The 23,772-nt window shown below is 52.7% G+C and overlaps 2 protein-coding genes across 6 annotated transcripts in view; one reads left to right on the top strand and one right to left on the bottom strand.

Moving 5' to 3' along the window:
- Nucleotides 1-11,134, top strand: part of RUSC2 (RUN and SH3 domain containing 2) — a 64,550-nt gene extending 53,416 nt beyond the window's left edge. For 3 of the 4 annotated variants that reach the window (XM_061612670.1, XM_061612661.1, XM_061612682.1), the window contains 5 exons: nucleotides 4,666-4,771; nucleotides 5,609-5,655; nucleotides 6,612-7,545; nucleotides 8,297-8,479; nucleotides 9,671-11,134. In XM_061612670.1, the coding sequence (XP_061468654.1) occupies nucleotides 4,666-4,771; nucleotides 5,609-5,655; nucleotides 6,612-7,545; nucleotides 8,297-8,479; nucleotides 9,671-9,851 (1,451 nt within the window). In that variant the 3' untranslated portion in view covers nucleotides 9,852-11,134. Of the gene's footprint in view, nucleotides 1-4,665; nucleotides 4,772-5,608; nucleotides 5,656-6,611; nucleotides 7,546-8,296; nucleotides 8,480-9,376; nucleotides 9,485-9,670 lie in introns of all 4 variants that reach the window. The other variant, XR_009760817.1, reaches the window with a different exon arrangement.
- Nucleotides 11,135-11,673: 539 nt separating this feature from the next.
- CIMIP2B (ciliary microtubule inner protein 2B) overlaps nucleotides 11,674-23,772 on the bottom strand; it is a 36,222-nt gene continuing 24,123 nt past the window's right edge. For both annotated transcript variants that reach the window (XM_061612720.1, XM_061612725.1), the window contains exons 2-6: nucleotides 21,990-22,216; nucleotides 20,600-20,766; nucleotides 16,153-16,291; nucleotides 15,224-15,448; nucleotides 11,674-13,400 (exon numbers count right to left, since the gene is read on the bottom strand). In XM_061612720.1, the coding sequence (XP_061468704.1) occupies nucleotides 13,303-13,400; nucleotides 15,224-15,448; nucleotides 16,153-16,291; nucleotides 20,600-20,766; nucleotides 21,990-22,216 (856 nt within the window). In that variant the 3' untranslated portion in view covers nucleotides 11,674-13,302. The remainder of the gene's footprint in view (nucleotides 13,401-15,223; nucleotides 15,449-16,152; nucleotides 16,292-20,599; nucleotides 20,767-21,989; nucleotides 22,217-23,772) is intronic.

Here is a 23,772-nt window from a genome sequence, read left to right as displayed (position 1 = left end):
TTCTCCACCAGCTCCTCTCTTTTCATTTTTATATATTCAGCCATGGTGTTTGAGTTTACTCACTCTTTGCCACACACTCTTTGCCAGTCACTGTCACAAGAAATCTTGTTTTGTTATTTCTGTTTGCCACACCGCTGTATCTGGATTCTCTGTTGTTCGTATCCCACCGCTACTGACACCACATGTGATGCGTCCTTCCCTGGCTCTCCCTGTCAGGTTCCTACCTGCTCGTGGTTACTGCCTGTCTCTAGGCACCACCAGGGACTCCACCAGTCCGGACCGCACCCTCTTATGGTTTCTCTCCCCACTCTAGCACAGATCTCAACAGATCCCCCTGCTAGGCAACCACCAGTAACGTCCCAATACTAGTATTCCCAGAGACTCTGAATACTGGTATTGTTATTCTCTTCACCGCTGCCACCATTTGTTACAGTTCCCCTTCAGCCTTGGTCATTACCTTACCCTCCCTTCTGGTCTGTGAAACCCCAGCCAAGGATCAGGCCTTTGGTAAACCAAATTAAGTATTTATTAAAGATAACAAAGCTAACAAGATTAACAAGATTTCTTCTTAAGGCACATAAGCATATGGTTTTACTCAATACTAATCCGAACTCCACCTCCCTCCTGGCAAACAACTCTCTAAACCCCACCAACCAACCCACTCAGTTCTCTTCTCCCCCCCCCCCCAATTCCACTCTCACTCTTCCTTTTATACATTCAGCCATTTTAAACACTCAGCCAATCATCTCGCATTCTACTGCCCATTCACTCCGCCTCCTCTTTCACTCCACTTACCATGTATCTTCTAAAACAACAACATTTACCATATATACATTAATATAGGAACATCACAGGAGGCCCCCAAGAACCCCCACCCACACTTCTCTTACTGTGGACATGCTGCCTTAAGCTGATGCATCTGAGGCCTGGCTCTTGTAATTCCATGAGTCCTTTGTTCTTGTAGGTGATATTTTATGTGGTTTATAATAACTTAAATTGTGTTATGATAATTTAATGAAATGTTAGTGAAGCTGCTTTGAACATGAGTATGATCAAGCAGCGTGTGCATGTTTAAATGAATCTGCAAGTTCACAGTGGAACTTAAGGGAGGTAGAGGAGGCAGCCTTTTTGAAGGATTCTAGCTAAGGCCCAGGCCACTACAGGCATTAAGGAGCAAAACCAGCAACTCCAATTGCACTCAGAAGAAATTAGCCACTAAAATGTTGGAATAGAATCATAGAATAGTAGAGTTGGAAGGGTCCTATAAGGTCATTGAGTCAAAACCCTGCTCAGTGCAGGAATCCAACTTAAAGCATAACTAACAGGTGGCTGTCCAGTGTTGGAGAGCCCACCACATCCCTAGGTCATTGGTTCTACTGTCATACCGCTCTAACAGTTAGGAGGTTTTTCCTGATGTTCAGTTGAAATATGGCATTCTGCAAGTTGAGCCCATTATTCCATGTCCTGCACTCTGGGATGATCAAGAAGAGATCCTGGCCCTCCTCTGTGTGACAACCTTTCAAGTACTTGAAGAGTGTGATCATACCTCCCCTCAATCTTCTCTTCTCCAGGCTAAACATGCCCAGTTCTTTCAGTCTCTCTTCACAGGGCTTTGTTTCCACTCCCCTGATCATCCTCGTTGCCCTCCTTTGAACCCGTTTCAGTTTGTCTACATTCTTTTTAAAGTATGGTGTCCAGAATGACGCAGTACTCAAGATGAGGACTACCCAGTGCTGAATAGAAGGGAACTAGTACTTCACGCAGATTGGAAAATATACTTCTGTTAATGCAGCCTAAAATAGCATTTGCCTTTTTTGCAGCCACATTGCACTTTTGGCCCATATTCAGCTTGTGATCAACAACAATCCGAAGATCTTCTCACATGTAGTATTGCTGAGCCGAGTATCCCCCATCTTATAACTGTGCATTTGTTTTCTCTTTCCTAGGTGTAGAACTTTGCACTTATCCTTGTTAAATTTCATTCTGTTGTTTTCAGCCCAGTGAGATCACTTTGAATTTTGTTTCTCTCTTCCAGGGTATTAGCTATCCCTGCCAATTTATATCATCTGCAAATTTGATAAGCATGCTCTGTACCTCCTCATCCAAGTCATTAATAAAAATGTTGAAGAGCACTGGGCCCAGGACCAAGCCCTGCAGTACCTCCTCCCAGTTTGAGAGGGAACCATTGATAAGCACTCTCTGAGTACGATTCTGGAGCCACCTGATAGTTGTTCCATCCAGCCCACATTTAGCTAGCTTGCTAATCAGAATATCATGGGGCACTTTGTCAAAAGCTTTGCTGAAGTCGAGATATATTACGTCGACAGCATTCCCACAGTCTACAAGGGAGGTTACCCAATCAAAAAACGAGAAAGATTAGTTTGGCAGGATTTGTTCTTCATAAATCCATGCTGGCTCCTAGTATTCACTGCATTGTTTTCAAGGTGCTTGCAGACTGACCGTTTATAATTTTCCCAGGGATCAATGTCAGGCTGACTGGTCCGTAGTTCCCAGGCTCCCCCTTTTTGCCCTTTTTGAAGATGGGGACAACATTAGTGCTCCTCTAATCATCTGGCACTTCATTCATTCTCCATAAAATAGAGTGTTTAATTTGCATATCTTATATTTGGATTGGATTTTTCTACTTACTGTAACTGTCCGGTCTGTGACTTCGTGTTCTCCTATTAGAGAGGGGTGGGATGTAGGAGCTGTTATAGTTGCTGGGTTGTTTCTTATATTTCACTTGTATATGATATATTTTTATGGAAGTTGTGGATCTTCTTTATTTCTTCTCTGTAAAAAAATATTTCATAGAATAGTAGAGTTGGAACGGGCCTACAAGGCCATCGAGTCCAACCCTCTGCTCAATGCAGGAATCCAAATCAAAGCATTCCCAACAGATGGCTGTCCAGCTGCCTCTTGAATGCCTCCAGTGTCGGAGAGCCCACCACCTCTCTAGGTCATTGGTTCCATTGTCGTATGGCTCTAACAGTTAGGAAGTGTTTCCTGATGTCTAGTCGAAATCTGGCTTCCTGCAACTTGAGCCCATTATTCCGTGTCCTGCACTCTGGGACAATCAAGAAGAGATCCTGGCCCTCCTCTTTTTGATACCCTTTCATGTACTTGAAGAGTGCTATCATATCTCCCCTCAGTCTTCTCTTCTGCAGGCTAAACATGCCCAGTTCTTTCAGTCTCTCCTCACAGGGCTTGGTTTCCAGTCCCCTGATCATCTTTATTGCCCTCCTCTGAACCCGTTCCAGTTTGTCTGCATCCTTCTTGAAGTGCGGAGACCAGAACTGGACGCAGTATTCAAGTTGAGGCCTAACCAGTGCTAAATAAAGGGGAGCTAGTACTTCATGCGATTTGGAAACTATACTTCTGTTAATGCAGCCTAATATAGCATTTGCCTTTTTTGCAGCCACATCACACTGTTGGCTCATATTCAGCTTGTGATCAACGACAATTCCAAGATCCTTCTCACATGTCATACTGCTGAGCCAAGTATCCCTCATCTTATAACTGTGCATTTGGTTTCTTTTTCCTAGATGTAGAACTTTGCACTTATCCCTGTTGAATTTCATTCTGTTGTTTTCAGCCCAATGCTCCAACCTATCAAGGTCCCTTTGAATTTTGTTTCTGTCTTCCAAGGTATTAGCTATCCCTCCCAATTTATATCATCTACAAATTTGATAAGCGTGCTCTGTACCTCCTCATCCAAGTCGTTTATAAAAATGTTGAAGAGCACTGGGCCCAGGACCGAGCCCTGTCGTACCCCACTCATTACTTCTGCCCAGTTTGAGAAGGAACCATTGATAAGCACTCTTTGAATATGATTCTGGAGCCAGCTGTGGATCCACCTGATAGTTGTTCCATCCAGTCCACATTTAGCCAGCTTGCTAATCAGAATTTCTTCATTAAAAAAAAAAAAAGGAATTAGCCAGTGCAGATCCTGAAGTTTTGGTGAAATGTTCCCTGTTGCTTGGGTGAGCACCTGCGTTCTGCACTAGCCAAAGCTTCCAGCCAGGCAGAGCTCTGTGCTTGGGCATAAGTATGCTAGCAGCAATGAGTGATCTTTCCAGGGCGGCCTTTCTGCTCCCCTGAGTATAAAGGGACTTCTGGCACTTTAAAGACGAACACATTTATCGTAGCATAAGCTTTTGTGGGCTAGAGCCCACCTGGCTGTGCAAGTGCAGGAAAAACAACTGCCACCGCTGCCGCTCCCTCGTGGAGCCCAGGGGTAGAGTGCAGGCTGTGCACTGATAAAGTCTTCAGCTCCCAGCATCTTCCATGAGAGGCTGGAGAGGTCCTGGAGAGCTGCTGGTCAGAGGAGCAGAAACACCTGGGCTAGATGGACCCAGTGGCCTGCCTCCACTGAAGGCAGCTCCTTTCAAAAGACAGGAAAGAGTGTGTGTGAGAGACAGGGAGAGAGACTGCCAGTATTTGGAGCCTTCCGCAATACCCCCATCGGGCTCTTTCCAGCCTGGCGTTGGCTTCTTGGCTTGAACATGTGAGTCTTCCCACCTCCAAGCCTTTGGGGTGCATCCTTGAGTCTCTGGGAGGGGCAACGTTTCTCCCCGGTGCCCCACCATGTACCCCACAGCTCTTCCATTGGGCCTGGGTCCTCCCTCCTGGGTGCAATGGCCTGCCTCTCTCGTTGCTCCACAGGCCCCTCTACCAAGGTGCTGCACGGCCTCTACAGCAAGGTCAGCCAATACCCTGAGCTCACCAGCCACACCATGCGCTTCAACGCCTTCATCTTCGGCCTACTCAAGTAAGCGGAGGCTGCTCCACCTCTCAGGCATGGCAGCCCTCCATGTGGGGCCCCCAAAGCCGCAGGGTTGGGCGGGGGCTGTGCTATTCTGTCGTGTCTGAAGGGGAAGCCTGAGGGAAATGAGCAAATGTCCAGAATGCCTCCCCCACCCACAGTGCGCCCACACACCAAACTGAGTGGGGGAAGGAGAGGTGCAAGAGAGCCCCCCCCCACCTCACTGCCACTGCGACAGACAAGAGATCCTGAAGGGCCTCATGGGAGACTTTTGTGCAGACCGGGGGGCAGGCTGCCTTTCTGCATCCCGGTGGCGGTAGCAGCAGCACCTCCTGTGGGAGCCTTTCTCACGGTTTTGCTGCCTTGCAGCCTGAAACTCACGCCAGACTCTCAGACCCACCAGCTTGCCACACGGATGGGGAATTTTTCATGGCTTTGCTCTCCACAGTGCAACTGGACTTTGCTTGGGGGCTCCCATGAGAAGGGCCCACTTTGTGGGATGCCACATAGCTGGCTGTGCCACGTTCCTCTGACGGAGAAACCGGGAAGGTCCCCTTCCCCCTGGGAGCCCATAAAGGCACAGGTGGATGGCGTGGAAGGTGGGCTACCGCGGAGGGCTGTAAGGGCCCGGTTCTGGCGGTGGGAGAGTGGGACAGCCCTCCCTTTCTCCTCGCTTCCTGCTCCAGGCCAGGCTTTCCCTCCAGCCATCACCCTGTCAGCTTCTGAGCCTGGCCCACAGCAGTGCTTCCCTGCCAGGTTCTCCATCAGCGTGTGCGCGCTCTCTCTGTTGCCATGTGCATCTGACTGTTTTTTACCATCTTTCTCCGCTTTCTTCTCCAACAGCATCAGGTCACTGGAGTTCTGGTTTAATCACCTCTACAACCACGAAGGTGAGAAGAGCTGGTGGCAGCTGCGTCAGCGTCTGCTGCTGGGGAGGCGGCAAGGGTGTGAGGCCGACTGAGGGCCCAGGGCAGGGGCTTTTCACCGGGGTGGCTGAGCTGATGCCTCGTGGGTGGTGGTTAGGATCTTAGCCACTGCAAGAGCCTCAGGATAGAGCGAAGGCTCTGCAGGCCTGGCTGCATTCCCCACGTTGGCAGCTTCCCCTGAGCGGGGAGAGAGGAGAGGCCCCCAGGCCATGGCAGATGAGCCTGGATTGGCACCTCAGCCTTGGCCATGGGCTGCCGCGTTTCAAGGCCGGGAGAAATGGCAGAGGGAGCCGGGCACCCTTTTGCTGCTGCCTGCAGCTTGGCCTCAGCACGGTAGCTGAGAGGCCTGGGAGCCGGTGTTGCCTGTCAGGGAGCCAGCAGGTGGGCGTCTGAGCATGGGCAGGGAGAGGAGAGGGTGCCTTCAGGCCGGTCATCACAGTGCTCCCCTGTGAGGAGGCGGGCGTTGCTCCTGAATTCTGACGGGGACACATTGCCCTCACTTGCTGTGAACAGGCAACAGGGACGGGCTCCTCCAGGCCGGGGAGGGATCAGACAACAGCAGCCCCCAAGCCTGCCTGTTTTGTACCGCAAGGGGGGCTGTTGGACAATGGCTGGAAAGGCAGAGCTGCTCTGCGCCTGGTGCAAAAGGCTTCTGCCCAGTCTCCGCATCCCTGGTGGAGGGAGACTGTGGTCCTCTGGCCTACTTGGGCATAGGTCTTCGGGGGGGAGAGGAAGCCGCTGTTCCCGTTGCTCAAAAGCAGCAGCCCTTGAAGGTGGGAGTGTTGCAGCCAGCACTGAGCAGAGGGGCTGGACTAGAAGGCCTCCAGGGAGCCCTTCTCATGAGATGATTCTGTGGGGGGTGCCACAGGGAGAGTCGCCTAGGCCGGGCAGTGACCGTGGTCTCCTCCTCCTCCCCCCAGACATCATCCAGGTGCACTACCGGCCGGTGGGCTTCCTGCCCCTCGCGCATGGGGTCTGCCAGGGCCTCTTTGAGGAGGTGCTGCTCCTGCTCCAGCCCTTGTCCCTCCTGCCGTTCAGCCTGGACCTCCTCTTTGAGCACCACCTGCTGCAGGTGGGCAGAGAGCAGCAGCAGCAGAAGGAGCTGCTCCGCGTCCAGCAGGGCCTGGTCCTCTCGGCCCACTCCACCCTGCAGATGATGAAGAGCCGCGGAGGAGGAGTGGGCAGCTGGGGGGCAGCCGAGCAGAGTCCCAGCCCGGAGGGCCAGGGGCAGTCCCTGGTGGAAGCAGCAGGAAGGGCCAAGGGGCTGGGGGCCCCCTCCGAGAGGGAAGAGGGGGCGGAGCGGCAGAAGGCCCCGGGGGCCGCCTCGGAGCTCAAGAGGGACAAGCAGGCCAGCTGGTGGTACCAGCTCATGCAGAGCTCCCAAGTCTATATTGAGGGCTCGGCTGAGGGCTCCCGTTCCACCCGCTGCGAACGGAAGAAGAAGGCCGGGCTGGGGGCTGTTGCCCCCTGGCAGGCGGAGCCCAAGAAGGGGCCTCCCCCGCGGGAAGGAGTGGTGGAGGGGGCCGAGGCTTGCCCCATCTCGGAAGGGCCTCTCAGAGACAGGCCCCCAGCGGAGGAGGCGGCAGCAGCAGCGGCAGCACCCGCGTGGAAACAGGATCCCTCCTTAGCCAGGGGGGGAGCGAAGGAGAAGAGCCCGCGGCCCTCCTGGATGGGCAGCCCCCCAGACTCTGTGCTTACTGAGTTGAAGCACCCCAAGGAGAAGGAGGCTGGGCCGACCCCGAACCAGGCCCCCCTGGAGGAAAGCAGTCCTGGTGCCCCTGACAACGCCCCCCCCAAATGGGGACACCTCTTTGGCTCTCGGAAGGCGCCCAAGGAGCTGAAGCCGGCCAACAGGTAGAGGGGCTTTGGGGGGGTGCCTGGGGCAGGAAGAGACCCCCGCATCTAAGACTGGAAAGGGCGGGGGGGTCTTGGGGATACATAGGCCACGGCTCTTCACAAGGGGTGTGCCCAGCAGCCAGGGTTGCACCCAGCAGAGACCAGGTGGGGGGCTTGCACGGGAAGGGCTCTTTGAGCTGCTAACGGCTGAAATTGTGGGGTGGGGAGAGGGCCCAGAGGATACTGACCTTCCCACATTAGGGACTGCTGCGATTTAAGGACTCTGGCAAGAACTCTGTGGCTGACAGAGGAGTAAATAATGTAAAACGTTACCTCTGTTGCATTATCAGGCTGTAACGAAGGTGGTTGTTGCACTAGTCTGTTAAAGAGGCTGAAGGACCCTTCTTCCTTACCGTCTCCAGAGCCCTTCCTCTGAAGGAGGCCTGGTCTGCTGGCCTTGCCACCGGCCTGCCTTGAGCACAGTGGGGGGGGGCAGGAGGTGGGGTTGCACTTGGGCTCCAGGCCCCTGCTAGGCACAGCAGCCGTCCCTGCAGCCGCAGTCTGGGCTTAGACGTCTGGAGAGCAACCCCAGTGCTAGGCTCTCTGTGGGCAGGGTCTGAAGGGAGTCCCTGCCTGTTGTGGGCCTTGGCCTTTGCGGGGTGGTGGGTGGCTCTGCCCTGCGGATGCTGCCGCGTGCCATCGTATGCTGGATCTCCCTCCCTCTTTCTCTGATCCACCCATTGAGCTTGCCTGCTGGCTCTCTTTCCAGGCTGCCATCGGGGTGGCTGAGCTTGGATCGTTCTGTGCTCCAGCTGATGGCGCAGACAGTGGGAGCCACCGTGTGGAGAGAGGCTGCCCCGGAGCCTGAGAGGCTGCCGGCAGAACTGCCGCCTTCGCACCCCACGCAGCGGCGGAGGCAGCTGGACAGGGGTGCGTCCCCTGAGACCCCATGGTGAGTGGCACAGCGGCCGTGGGGCTGGCACAGTGGGACACCAGCGGGCAGGGCCAGTGGGCCACTGTGGCTGGGGGCTGCCTCAGTCCCGCTTAGGTCATCAGGCTTTCCGAGTTGTTTCTGGCTCCAGCCCAGGCTGCCGTGTACTGAAACCCAAAAGCTGGCCCGTGGCTCTGGCAGACAGTGGGAGGAGAGTGCGCCCCTTTCTCCCACAAGCACGGCCTAGGTGGGCCAATGCCTGGCGGGGAGCACCGCAGCTACGAGAGGGAGCCCTGTGGCTCTGAGGGATGCTGGGGCAGAGGCTGGATTGCTCTGAGCCCTCCGGGGGAGAGGCCCGCGTGGGGCTCTCAGAGCCAGCCTCAGCATGGCCAACAGCCGGGGGGGCAATGGGAGTTGTGGTCCAGCAGCATCTGGAGGGTCAGAGACGCTCTCAGCCCTCCTGAAGTTCTCCTGCTTCGAAGCTCTTGTTTGCATGCAGCTCCAGCCTCCCGAGGGCCTGCTCGAGCCCTGTGAGCGTGCCCAACCGGCGGACAACGGGCATATGGGCTGCGGTGAGGGAGGAGAGGAGACTCCTTCCGTGTCCATGCTCAGGACTCGGGGGAACCTCAAGGGAGGCCCTGCTCCGCTCAGACTCCCCCGGCCAGCCCACCCACCTCCTCCTCCTCCTCCTGCCTGTGGGGCAATGGGGGCGCTTCCATCCACGTGGGGGCCTGTCAGGCCTCAGCCACTGAGCTGATGGCTCAGCCTGTTTTTCCATGCCTGGGTCTGGCCTGCTGTCTTGTCCCCCGCCCCATGGTGGGTGCACTGGCTTTGTAGAAGCCATTTGAGAGAGAGAGAGAGAGAGAGAGAGACTCGCAGTGGGGAGAAACTCCTCTTCTTTTGGGGTTCCCCATACAGAGTCCTCTCGGAAAGGGGAACGGGTTTGCGGCCAGAAAGAGCACCTCAGAGGCTGTTTATTCCGACTCTTTCCCTTCAGGCTACGGTTGTACTCTTACTGTGCTTAAGGTAATTTAGGCGACAAAGAGGGGAGTGGGAGGAGAATGGGGGGCTGGGGTGGTATTACCCAGCATGCTTTGCTACTGAGCAGGGATTTGACTCTTAGTCTCCAAGCCCCATTCCTCCCCCCCCCCCCGGCCACTGTGCCACCATTGTGTCCTCACGGCCTCCTTCCTTCCTTCCTCACTTCCACAGCGAGGTCAAGGCCCTCTGCCACCACATCGCCACTGAGTCTGGGCAGCTGAGCTTCCAGAAGGGGGATGTCCTGCGTGTGCTGGGCAAGGCGGACGGTGACTGGCTGCGGTGCAGCCGTGGAGCGGAGAGCGGGCTGGTGCCCGTCATGTACATCACCCACATGGAGGACGAGGACTATTGATGGGGGGTGGCGGGGGGCAGCCAGAGAAGCACAGACATACCCCACTTCCGCGTAGCCTGACTGTGCCCACCCAACGAAACAATGGCGGGCACGGCTTCCTCTCTCCTGCCTCTTCGTATCTCCTTGCTGTGATGGAGACTCAGTAACTGCAGCTGTTCTCCACCTGCCGCCTCCTCTTTGGGGGTTGTCAGGGGTCTCACATTGCCAAGCGCCACCATGCATGCTGCTGCTGCTCCCTCTCTCTCTGTCCACCACCAGGTCTCCATCACCTCTGCTTCACCTCCAATGTAGACCTTTGGCTGCTAGGACTATTGAAATCTGGGCGGGATGTGGTTGCCCTCACTAAGCATGGTGGTGCAGCCTGTGTCAAGCCAAAAGCCCCAGCATGCATTGCTCCTCTTCCATCCCAGTCCGCTGGCAGGGGCCCGCTCCTCTGTAGGCTGCCCCTGGTGGCTGCAGGCAGAATTGCTGTACAGCCTCTAGAACTGTGTGCGACCCTATATTAACACGACATTGTGTCTTGTGCCCTGCCACGCCGCAGGGGCCCACGTGCAGCCAGTGGGAGCAGGCCCACGTCTGGGGCATTGAGTTTTGGTGGGAAGGAGGTGAACCCCCCTCCTTCAGAGGGAAGGTAGCCCAGCCCACATGCGTGTGTGTGTGTGTGGCGTGTTTGGTAGAGGTTAATGGCCGTTCAGTGTTAGAAGTAGACTCATCTGTGGGTGTTGCCCACAAGGGGGGATGGGATGGGGCGGCCCTGCTGTAGCAGGGGAAGGGGCGGGTCTTCCAGTTGCAGTGGGGTGCCCTCTCCCACCAAGGCCAATGACACAGCAACAGGCCCTGTGGGGCCACCAAGGCACAAGCAGGCAGTGCTGGTGGAACTGCCTGAAATGTACGGGGGGGAGAGGGAAGGATTTTCTGTGGGGTTAGAAACTCCACCGTTATCCCTTTCTGTGCTGTGTTCCTAATGGTGGGGGGGGAGCTCCAGGCCTTGTGCCTCCCCCACCCCCACATCTCCATGTAGCCAGTGGACAGTGTTCATGCAAAGGCCTGCCAGTCAGTCAGTATTGAGGGGCTCAGCTGGGGCACCCCTGGCTTGCCCCTGCCTTGCCACTCAGAGGGGATCGCTGCCGTCGCAACATTTGCTCCTGCCTGTACATTAGGCTCCTGTGGAAATGGCGCCATATTTAATTTGTACTTCTGGCGTTAGAACAGGGGGTCTCGCCTTTATTTATTTCTTTATTTATTTATGATGCATATTAATTAAAAAAAGGTGCTGACGAAGAGCTCCCCTCTGCAGCAGTGACTAGTGATTCTACCCCAATGTCTGTGTAGCGGCCTCTGGGGGACTCCAGCATTGTGACTACCCTCCAACTGATGCCAAAGCCTGGAAAAACCCAGCGTACACTCCAGGCTGGCAGAGCCTGGAGAGAAGTTCAGGGTTCTGCACACCTTGGCACAATTCCTCCAGGTGGTGAGAAAGGATTAATTGGGGGGGGGAGATGGAAAGAAGACTGAGGGCAGAGGCATGAGAAATTGGGGGTGGGGGGGCTGCAACCAGCCCTTCACCCAGCTTTCAAGTGCTGTGTTCCTCATGACATAGTTGCAACCTTGACATTCTCCTCCAAATTTTGGGGCAAACCTGACATTTCTAGCCGCCACCTCAAGTTGCAGAAGCAGCGAAGCTGGACCTGTGTTTACAAAGCGATTTCTAGGTGGGGAGGGAGAACTTTTGCTGCTGCTGCTGCTGCTCAGTCCCTCTGAAGCTTCCTGGCACATGGTCAGGTTTTCTCCTGGTTTTTTCCTTGCCTTTGCCACACCATGAATAGCAAAATGAAAGCCCAGTTGCAATCTAGTTTAATCACTCACTATACAATATTTTTGCTTTGGAGTTGTCCAACTTACAAAACATTCAGCAAATGGGAGTGATCTGTTTGAAGTGCCATGAGTGTTTGCAACTCAAAGCCAATGTTTCAGAGTCTAAGGATGCGAAATAGCAAGACCTCCTCTATGCATCTTTTGTTTGTCTGTTTCCATCAGGGTTCAAGGTCTCACACGCATGTGTGCGCCAGTCAGGTCTCCCTGAGCAGCATTGACATGCTAGGGCTGGCTGTGGATCTGGACACAGCCTTTCCTGCAAGAGCCCAAATCCAGAGCATCCCAAACTGTGTTCAGGAGGTCAGAGAACTGTGTTCTTATTCCTTGGTACATCAACGCATGGAGCTGTTGCTTATGAAATCCTGACAGCACAGAACACTTCAGCTGAAGGAAAGGAAATCCTCATGAAGGGGGAGCAGAAAGGGGCACAGGATAGAACACCTCTCAGGTCTGCTATGTGTGCCTAATGCCATCCTCTTCATCGTCAGAACTCCTCCAAGGCCTGGCACGGGTGGTAAATAGATGGCACTTGCCATCTGTGTGTTTTCAATCATCTGGAGGTTGTTACAGGGTGTCCTGGCAGCCACTCCAACTTCCCTCCAACCTTTGTGCACACCCACCCATCTACCCCTGTGAAGCAGATTAGTTACTCCTCACCTAGAAACCTGAAGCTCTTACCCTCTGAAGGTGAAAAAGGACACCGTTTGCATAATGTTCTACAGATTTCAAAGTAGTTCTGCTAACTCCTGACCGGTAACAACTGGATCCTAGATGTGGCTGAACATTTTGTAGCTTTTTTTTAAAAGATATTTTTTGCTACTTCTGGTTAAGAAAAATGTCCCACCAGTGTTTAATCTCCTGAACTGATGGATTTATTATTATTTTTAATCTTGCCACTTTCCATTTCTGGCCCCTTGCCCTTGCTAGATGCTGAAACATGTAAGTTTCCACAGCCCAAAATGAATAAAAAAGGAGACACTGGCCTTCGATGAAAAACGCTTCTGATGATAACATCTAAATGATATAAATGTACTGTGGGCCTCTGGGCCCAAATCCCATGTGCCCATTCCCAGAATCCCTTGAGCAAGAGCCTCCAAAGGCCAACTTCCTGGGAGGCTGGTACCCTCCTCTAGCCCAGGATTGTCCCCTGTGACAGGCAGTGGCTTTCCTGGTTCTCAGGCAAGAGGAGTGCTGATAAATGAAAATGCATCTAATTCTGACCTTCTGGGCTTCCGAGAACACATTGGTGCACTCTGGAATTATCGTGAGCTTCAGATGTCCCCAAGTCTCCCCTCCCTTGACGGTTCTGACGGATGTGTGGCTTCATGGAAAACAGAACTCACAGATTCAAAGAGATGAGGGGAATCAAAGACCATCTAGGCTACCCCCAGCCCGAAATGCAGGGCTACCCCTCCCCCGGCATCCTTTGACTCCCCCCCCCCAAAAAAAATCCAAGTGTCCTTCTGTTTTCTGGAAGAGAGGGTCTCTTCCATTTTGGCTGGCTCTTTTTCTTTATGCAACACACACACAGGAGGCACAAGCAAAGCCTGATGGAGGGATCCCGGGGGTGGTGGTGTCATGGCAGCACATCCAACATCTGCTTCTCCAGAGTGCTGTGTCCCAGAGCATTGTAGGTGAGGTGGCCATAGGTGTGGCCAAACTGGAACTTGTAACCTACAAGCAGACAAAAAGGACTGGATGAAGGATGGCTTAACAAGCATATTAGCACCTTCGGAGTAAGGGCAGTGGGCCACCACAAGCCACGTGGCAAACACTGCAGGCCTCCCTGCAAGAAACGCCCCTGAAGCAAGGCAGGCACTTTCTTAGGGAAGGAGTTTCAAAGCCAGCGGAAACTGCCCAGAGCAACAGCAAAGAACGGGCACCATCTGCAGGAGTTTCTCCTGGCCTGTGCCCACCCCCTCCCCAGAAATTGAGCCCAGGACCCATCCCTTCATGCAAGGGACTTTGAGGGGCCTTCAACATCCCAGTGGAAGCCCTGAGATCACCAGTTTCCGGCTGCCTGGACCCAGGCACTCTTTGGGCTTGCGTGGAAGCCCAGTGCAGGGGGTGGCAGGTGCAGGTGTAAACAGACAGCTGCCAGATGCTGGAAAGGGAAGCATAACCAATGCAGCAGCCCTAGAACTTCTGGAACTTGCACAGACTCTGCCTTGGACTGGGCTTCCTCAACCTGGGCAGGATTGGGGCTTCCTTTGCGTTTTGACTGGCACACCAAAGCAGCCCCAAATTGTGCACAGTGGGGGAGAAGCAAAGCATGAGCACACCCCCTTCCAAAACAGAGCAGCTGAGCTTGAGGAGGCAGATTGCCCTGGCTGGGCTGTCGGACGCAGAAGAAAAACTGCGAGTGTGTTTGGTGGCGGGGGGGGGGCTCTGTTGCAACCGCACCAGCTGCATGAAGCTGAGCTGCTGCTGCTGCTGCTGCTGCCACCTTCTTCTGGATTAAGCCGGCAGGACTTCACAGGAGCCCAGGAGGGACAAACTGATAACGTGCAAAGCAGGAACTTCCCTAGCAGCTGCTGGTGCATGTGGAACCAGTTACCTAGAGAGGCGGTGGGCTCTCCAACGCTGGAGGCCTTCAAGAGGCAGCTGGACAGCCATCTGTCGGGTATGCTTTGATTTGGAGTCCTGCATTGAGCAGGGGGTTGGACTTGATGGCCTTGTAGGCCCCTTCCAACTCTACTATTCTACTATGTTGCAAAAGAGCAGCAAAGAAGGGAGGGGCAGGCACCTCCATGCACGCAATGCGCTGATGCTCAACACCCTGGCAGAGCCAGCTCACTGGCTGGGGGCTGCATTTACTTCCCTCCTGAGCTCTTGCTTAAAGTGGCCCCAGTGGGGGAAGTCTCCTCCTTTCACACCAGCAGTTTCTGAGAATGCCAACTTTCTGGCATGCAGGCGGCTTAGGCAGTGGCAGCAGGTCATCTCCAGGGGACTCCTTAGAAAGGAGGGTCCCTTGGGGCCGGGCCTGGGCCTGGCAGGAATTGATCACCCAGGGCCTGAGAAGGCGGGGGGCGCTTTCATCAGTTGCTGCTGTTCCAGAAAAGGTCACAGTGAATCAGTCCCTGGGAAACATGGGTTTAGCATGTTGGGCTTATCAGTGAAGATCCTAATCCAGATGCTCAGGCTATGGTCTGAGTGCCCCTCAGGGCTGTGTCTTGCCTGAGGCAAAATGAGTCTTTGATGCCCCTGCCCAGAAATGTTAGACAGCAGCAGAACAGCCAGGCTATCTTAACCCCATGTTGGGGCACCTCATCACAACGTTAAGAAGCCCAACGCTCACAGCCTCCCACAAGGAGCATATTTGGAACAAAAGGCACAGCCCCGGATGCTCTCTCTGCCTCTGGGGCACCTTCTGCCTCATGGATGGCTCATGGCCCCACAAGCAAGCCAGCCACCAGTTGCAACAACCTGGGAGGAGGAGGAGGAGGAGGCGAGAGCTCAGAGACGGGTGGGGGAGTGCAGGTGGGCCAGTTGCTCACCTGGCACGTAGCCCTTGTAGTAGGGCAGGAGTCCCGTGTCTGTGGGGTACGTCTTGGCCAGTGGCGGGAGGGCTTCTCCATCTCCCTGGGCCTCTGTGCAGCTCCCTGAAGGTCCTTGCCTCAGCTTCTGACGCATTTGATCAAACTCTACCAGAGCTCGGTGGGTGATGACTGGATAGCTTGCCCCAATCAGGTACTGGGCACGAGGTACAAAACCAGTGAAGCCTGTGTTGCATGAATCAAGAGAGTCAGTGCCTCAACAGGTGCCCCAGAAATCCCCTTCCGGTGAGTATTGGGAAGACGCAAGATGGGCAGCGTAACGGAAGGCCAGCCACGTGTGTGTTGTCTTGCCACACTGGCAGGACAAGCCCAGGGCAGCTGGTCTTCAGAGGAGCCCTGCAGCAGATGGATCCGGCCAAAGGGGGCCCATCTCATCCAGTGGCCTGTTTTCTTGTGGCAGCCGACCAGATGCCCCAATGGGAAGCCCCAAAGCGGGACCTGCGGGCAATAGCACGTCTTTCGTCTCCTGTGAGTCTGAGCAACCGGCATGCCAGAGATGGCGAGAGTCCTCATTTGGCTTGCAAGAGCAAGTCCACTATGGGGACTCCAAGTGCAGCCAAAGTCTTCCTTTGGAGCCTGCCCACCTAGCAATGCAGCCCATGGGGGAAGGTTGTGATCTGACTCGCTGGCTGGAAAAGGGTCCTCGCGCCTGGTCCAAGGGCTAGACTTAGGCTTCCTTAAAGCGATCTCTGCATTGAACGTATGTTTGTTTGATTATTTTTAAAAAGGACACAAAGCATCAGGTGGGGTGGGGTGGGGACAGTTTCCCTTCCCCTCTACCCACCCACTCACCCTGCAACCTCTGAAAGTCCAACTTGGGTTAGGAGACAAAACCCATTGGCCCCAGTCGCTCAAGCCAGGGGCCTCACCTGGAATGAAGTTCCTCTGGGGGCGGCTGTCCTCCAGTGAGTAGGGCGACCCCAGGGGCCTGAAGGCATAGCGAGACACATATGGGGCAGCAGCTTTAGACACGGCTGCCAGTGGGATCTTGTACTTGGAAGTGAGGATCTGGGGAGACAGGAAGGGACCCAGTCAGGCCCAGTTGGACATAGTTACTGGTTTGTGAACGTATGAAAACCATTTGCATACCACTTTCCATTTCAAAGAAATATCAAGGCATAGCAGGGGGAGGGGAAACAGTATGCCCCCTCCCCAGATTTCTTCCTTCCTTCCTTTTCCCCAGCCTGGTAAAGAAAACATAATGACACTGGGGGGAGGACAGAAAAGAGTTCCTTTAAACAGCTACTGTTATCACAGTGGGAGAGATGTGCAATCTGGGGTCCCACAAGAGGATTTCAAAGGATGGTCAAGACTCCTCAACTGCACTGAACTCTGCCCAGAGGTGCATGGTGGTCCATGCAGGCTCATGCTCAGTGTTCCTCAGTCCATCCATGATGATCCCCGTGGAGAATGGTGGTGCCGGCGGAGACAGTGATGCCTTTGAGCAGCCAGAACTGGCTGCAGGAGCTGCTGGTTAAGAAGTGGGCAACAAAAGAGAGGGAAAAGCCCACCTTCTGGGGGATGTACTCAGGATGGCAAAAACCTCAGAGATTGTGCCCTGGCTGGTTTAGAGTCCTGATGCCAAGAAGGGGTGGGCAAGTGGAAGCTCATGACTTGTAGCCACCTTGGGGAGTAGCCATTCTCTCACACAGACTCGGGATCATTCTCTCTTTTCAGAGCCTATACAGCCAAGTTGTTGGTGTGCCACGAGTTCTGTATCTCACACAGATCCTTACTGGCTACGTGGACTGTTACAGGATTGAGGACTGGGTGGAGTGATGGTGTAAGGATTTATGTACTGCTTAATTATAAAAACTTTTAAGCCGGCAGTTCCCAAACTTTTTCCCCTACAAACCACCTCAAAATTGCTGAGAAGCTTGGCAGATTTCTGCCTGCTGTAGCAATTATAACATGCTGTGCTAGATGCTGTATGATTTTTAAATATATTTTATATATCTTTTATTTCTTAAACAGTGTATTTTATTGTATCACAGTTTGAATTCCATAGCATACAACATACGAGGTAAAAGAAACAATGAAAATACAATTAAAAATCAATGTGAATATTTAACGTGATGGTTGTGCCACCTCCAATCACAAATCCACAGATGTGCTGAAGACCACCTGAATGGAGCTCACAGAACACAGTTTGGGATCCCCTGCTCTAGGCGGTGTGCCCTTTAGAGTTTGCCTAAGGCCTTCCTCCTCAGGGCCCTGGTCTTGCTCACTGTCCTGGCAAAGTTGCCCAGCACCTTCTCTTTGATAAGGAGATTCCGCCGATGGCTCTCAATAGGTGGCCTTTGAATGAGGAGGAAACGGGGGGGGGATTGTTTGAGAAGGATGTCTTCCGTTCCCCACCGTGCCCCTTGACTCTGTGTCTGGTGATGGTGTAATCAAGCTGCGTGTGAGGAAAAATTGGGAACAGGGAGGCTGCAAAGCAAAGAGAGAGCTGAGTTGGCTGCATAAAAACCTTGTGGAGATCCTGGCGGATGTGTGTCTCCACTGATGCTCAGCTCGTATATTTGTAAACAAATGCAAATGTGGCAAAATGCCATTCAGCATCCAGTGATCCCTTCCAGAGGGAACCAAGGGTGGATATGTGCTGTAGCCCTGAAACATCCCTTTGCTTGGAGAGCTGGGGCAAACAGGAGTTAAATCCACACCATACATTTCAATCACATCCAGCGCACATTTAAAGCACATGACTTCCCCTGAAGAATCCTGGGAAGTGTGGTTTTACCTTCACAAAGCTACAGCAAACTACAATTCCCAGGATTCTTTGGAGGAAGTCATGTGCTTTAAATGTCTGCTGGATGTGTGGTGTTGATTTGCCTGAGCTGGATCCCCATACCCTTGCTAGCATGCAAGTATGCACTGGACACTCCACATTTATCTAGATAGGCACCAGCTCAGATGGAAAATGCCTCCCTCCTTGTCCCAACTCCTTTTTCCTCACCAGCCGCACCCGGGCAGCAGAGAGTGTGGGCAGGCACGTATGTCACTTGGCCACAGTCTTCCCCACTGCAGTGAGATGTACCGTGGGGTTTATCCAATACTAGTTCTACTCAGAGTAGACGAATTGAAATTAATGAAAACGACTAATTTAGGTCCACAACAACAACAAATTTCAGTGGATCTATTATAAGTAAAACTGAGTTGGACACCACCCTTCACCCAAAGGTCCCAGGGTGGGTTACAACTATTTTAAAATAAGGTATTAAAAACAGTGGGAAACAACCTAACATCACAGAGTAGGGTAGGTCCTAAAAATGTACATCTTAGATGTCAAAGGCCAGGGGAAAGAGGAGCGTCTTCAGCATTCACCTAAAACTGTACAGCAAACTTGCCAGGTGCACCTCTGGGGGGAGGGAATTCCACAACTTAGGGGCCGCCGCAGAGAATGGCCTCACCTGGGCCCCCCCAAGCTTCTGAGGGTGGGGGAACCACCAAAAGAGCCCCCTCTGCTGATCTCAACACCCGAGAGGGTCTGTACATCATGATCTGTTTCAACTGCAGTGCTTATTTCTAAACATATGAATTGGCACATTCAAATTATATGCAAATCTGTTGTCAGTGGCTCACCTGGGTGCCAGGCTAGCCAAGGAAATTTTTATATTATTATTTATTTTATTTTTAAAACTTATATACCGCCCGACTAGCAATAGCTCTCTGGGCGGTGAACATAGATACAATAAAATACAATATAATACAAAAACATCAGTCTAAAATCAAATTTCACAATTTAAAAACAGCAAAGGCTAAAATCAAATTACAAACATTACAATCATTAACAAAAAATTAAAATGCCTCGGAATAGAGAAAGGTTTTAACCTGGCGCCGAAAGGATGATAGTGTCGGCGCCAGGCGAACCTCCTCGGGGAGACTATTCCATAGTTCGGGGGCCACCACTGAGAAGGCCCTTGATCTTGTCACTGCCCTCCGGGCCTCCCTATGAGTCGGGACCCGGAGGAGGGCCTTCGTAGCAGACCGTAGTGTACGAGCCGGTTCATAGCGGGAGAGGCGTTCCGACAGATATCGAGGTCCCGCGCCGTATAAGGCTTTATAGGTTAATACCAACACTTTGAATTTGGCCCAGAAGCGTATTGGAAGCCAGTGCAAGCAGGCCAAAACAGGTGTTATATGGTCAGACTGCTTCGTTCTTGTTAGCAGTCTGGCCGCCGCATTTTGCACCAGCTGTAGCTTCCGAACCTTCTTCAGAGGTAGCCCTACGTAGAGCACATTACAGTAATCCAAACGTGAGGTTACCAGAGCATGTACTACTGATGTAAGATCCTCCTTACTCAGGTAGGGACGTAGCTGGGCTACCAATCGAAGTTGGTAGAACGCATTCCGTGCCACCGAGGCTACATGAGCCTCAAGTGACAGGGAAGAGTCTAGAACGACTCCCAGACTACGAACCTGTTCCTTTAGGGGGAGTGTAACCCCGTCCAGGACAGGATATGTATCCACCATCTGATTGGAAAAACCATCCACCAACAGCATCTCAGTCTTATCAGGATTGAATCTCAGTTTGTTAGTTCTCATCCAGTCCATTGTCGCGTCCAGGCAACAGTTCAGCACATTGACCGCCTCACCTGAGGAAGATGAAAAGAAGTAGAGCTGCGTGTCATCAGCGTACTGGTGACAACGCACTCCAAAACTCCTGATGACCGCACCCAACGGCTTCATGTAGATGTTAAAAAGCATGGGAGACAAAACCGAACCCTGCGGGACCCCACATTGGAGTACCCACGGTGTCGAGCAATGTTCCCCAAGCACTATCTTCTGGAGACGGCCTGCCAAGTAGGAGCGGAACCACTGCCACGCAGTGCCTCCAACTCCCAACTCCGCAAGCCTCTCCAGAAGGATACCATGGTCGATGGTATCAAAAGCCGCTGAGAGCTCAAGGAGAATCAACAGAGTTACACTCCCTCTGTCTCTCTCCTGACATAGATCATCAAACAGGGTGACCAAGGCCGTCTCAGTGCTGAAACCGGGCCTGAAACCCGATTGAAATGGATCTAGATAATCGGTTTCATCCAATAGCGCCTGGAGCTGGTCAGCAACCACTCGTTCCAAGATCTTGCCGAGATATGAAACATTTGCCACTGGTCTGTAGCTGCTGAAATCCTCTGGGTCCAGGGAAGGCTTTTTCAGGAGTGGTCTCACTGCTGCCTCCTTCAGACAGCCAGGGACCACTCCCTCTCTCAAGGAGGCATTTATCACTTCCCTGGCCCAGCCAACTGTTCCCTCCTTGCCAGTTTTTATTAGCCAAGAGGGGCAAGGAAAGGTTTGATTGGCATGCCTGTTACTCACCTTAGACTCTGGCGTGGTGGTGTCCTTCAGAGGCTCTCCTCCAGCCGCTTTCCGTGCCTCCTTCCTGCCAGTCTCCCTCGCCAGCTGTCTGGCAAACTCGCTCCTGGCCTCCTTGCAGATCTCACTGTAGGTCTTGGCAAAGTGGTTTTGGGCCCGAGGAATGAATCCTGCCACAAGACACACAAGTCACGCTGGAGCAGCCATGGCACAAAAGACTTTCAACAAGCCTTTTAAGTAGAGACCGTATCCCAGTCTGCATCTCTGTTGGAATTGCTTTTTAAGATGTTTTTAAAGCTTTTAAAGATGTTTTACTATGTTTTTAAAGATGTTTTACTATGTTTTTAAAGATGTTTTACTATGTTTTTAAAGATGTTTTGATGTACTATATTTTAAAGTCTGTTTTTATGATGTTTTAGAGTGTTTTAGAGTGGCACAGAGTGGTAAGCAGCGGTAACGCAGCCGAAGCTCTGCTCACGGCCAGAGTTCGATTCCAACGGAAGGAGGAAGTCGAATCTCCGGTAAAAGGGGTCGAGGTCCACTCAGCCTTCCATCCATCCGTGGTCGGTAAAAGGAGTACCCGGCATATATGCTGGGAGGTAAAGAAAGGCCGGGGACGGAACTGGCAATCCCACCCCATATATACGGTCTGCCTAGTAAACGTCGCAAGTCGTCACCCTAAGAGTAGGAAATGACTCGCACTACAAGTGCGGGGACACCTTTACCTTAGAGTGTTTTTAGTGCTTTTGTTTGCCACCCTGGGCTCCTACTGGGAGAAAGGGTGGGATATAAATCTAATACTACTACTACTACTACTACTAATAATAATAATAGATGTGGGGTGTTGTGTAGCTGTGGGTGGCACAGGAGGGAGGGGGTCTCCCAGGGGCACCTGTAAGGCTGCCCCCTTCGCCTCTCCCCCATCATCCCAAATCCTCTCTGGTGTCCTGGACAGCCTTCATGCAGTTTCCATCCATTAGCAGCTGAAGGATGGGACCCTTGCCCCCTTTTTAAGTGCTAGTCCTGGCATATCTCCTCTTTCCCACTCCATCCCCCCCCCCCGGCTGCTACGGAGCAGTTGCCTTGGGCTTAACTCCTGACCTTTCTTTTTTTAAACCAACAGCTTGTTGTCTTCTATAACATAAAAAGAGAGGAATATTAACACATGCATTACAAGCAACAGCATTACAATGCACATCAGTTTCCTGAGTCTCTTAAGAACATGACATAAGAGGAGTCTGAAACTGGATCAGGCCCCAGGGGCCCACCTGATCCAGCATCGGGTTCTCACAGTGGCCCCAATGGGAAGCCCAGCAGCAGGGCCTGAGCGCAGCAGCATTGCTCTCCTTGCCAGCCCTGCCAGCCCCTCGCCTGAAGAGCTCCCACCACTGACCTGTGTATCCTGGGATTCTGCTGCTGCCAGGCAAGGGGAGCTTTCCTCCGCCACGTCTTCTCTCTCTCTGCTCCGGAAGCTCCTCCTGCGTCTCGCACAGTGAGTAGTTTGGCTGCAGCAGCAGCTGGCCGGAGTGCGCTGCCTCCGCACTAGTGAGCAGCTGCGATGTCAGTTTCCCGTACGTCTGGCCCAGCATGAACTTGTAACGGGGGCAGTATCCTCCGTAGCTGCAAGGACAGTAGGGCAGCCTCAGGGGTGCAACAAGCCACCAACGTGATCCCGCATGCACATCCTAACTGGGCCTATCAGCCAATTTGGGGTTTATAAATTAGAACAGCCACATCAGGCGCAGGGACCATTTGGCCCTCCAGCTGTTGCTGAACTACAACTCCCATCCTCCTCCCTGGCCACTGGCCATGCTTGCTGGGGCTGATGGACTTGTTCAGCAACATCTCTGGAGGGCCAAAGGGGGTTCCCCACACCTGAACAATATGGCAGTTGCCCAGAGCACTGCCGATTCAGGAAGCTTCTTGGCTAGGGATAATTAGGGAAGGTATTGAAAATAAAACAGCCGATATCATAATGCCGTTGTATAAATCTATGGTGCGGCCGCATTTGGAATACTGTGTACAGTTCTGGTCGCCTCATCTCAAAAAGGATATTCTAGAGTTGGAAAAGGTTCAGAAGAGGGCAACCAGAATGATCAAGGGGATGGAGCGACTCCCTTACGAGGAAAGGTTGCAGCATTTGGGGCTTTTTAGTTTAGAGAAAAGGCGGGTCAGAGGAGACATGATAGAAGTGTATAAAATTATGCATGGCATTGAGAAAGTGGATAGAGAAAAGTTCTTCTCCCTCTCTCATAATACTAGAACTCGTGGACATTCAAAGAAGCTGAATGTTGGAAGATTCAGGACAGACAAAAGGAAGTACTTCTTTACTCAGCGCATAGTCAAACTAAGGAATTTGCTCCCACAAGACGCAGTAATGGCCACCAGCTTGGATGGCTTTAAAAGAAGATTAGACCAATTCATGGAGGACAGGGCTATCAATGGCTACTAGCCGTGATGGCTGTGCTGTGCCACCCTAGTCAGAGGCAGCATGCTTCTGAAAACCAGTTGCCAGAAGCCTCAGGAGGGGAGAGTGTTCTTGCAGTCGGGTCCTGCTTGCGGGCTTCCCCCAGGCACCTGGTTGGCCACTGTGAGAACAGGATGCTGGACTAGATGGGCCACTGGCCTGATCCAGCAGGCTCTTCTCATGTTCTTATGTTCTTATGCTTGGCTCTTGTATGGGCCAGCAGGTGAGTCATTTTGAATACAGTGTCAGGCAGAGACAGGCTTGGCCGAAGCACCCCAGCTGGCCCTGAGCTTGCTGAATCCTGGGGCTGGCACTGAGGGCAGAGGCACACGCCCTGTTCTGCCGGTTCCAGTGAGTCTCCACCTCTCTTTTCTGAAAAACCAGCCCTTTTTTACTCTAAAAACTGGTCTGCTCAGCTTGAGTGCATTTTTAAAAAATTCAGCTTCAACCAGAATTTGCAGCTGATTGGCAGATCAACCCATTACCCCTCCAGGTATGGCCAATGGAAACCCTTTGCTGTGTGTGACTAGTGTGCTCGCAGCCTGAGACTGCCCTGCGGCTAGGCCTGCCTGCCTCTTCCTTCCAGCCTGGAATCGATGCATGTTTTGAGAAAGACATTATAAGAATCTGCCTTGCACTTCTTATCACATATGAATTCACCAATACTGCTGTCAGTGAACTGATTAATTCACCAATTATATTCATGTAT

This window comes from Rhineura floridana, chromosome 1 (genome assembly GCF_030035675.1).
Source record: "Rhineura floridana isolate rRhiFlo1 chromosome 1, rRhiFlo1.hap2, whole genome shotgun sequence".
In the NCBI taxonomy this organism is placed as follows: domain Eukaryota; kingdom Metazoa; phylum Chordata; class Lepidosauria; order Squamata; family Rhineuridae; genus Rhineura; species Rhineura floridana.
Note: the sequence above shows the minus strand (reverse complement) of the source record. Positions and strands in the feature narration are given on the sequence as shown.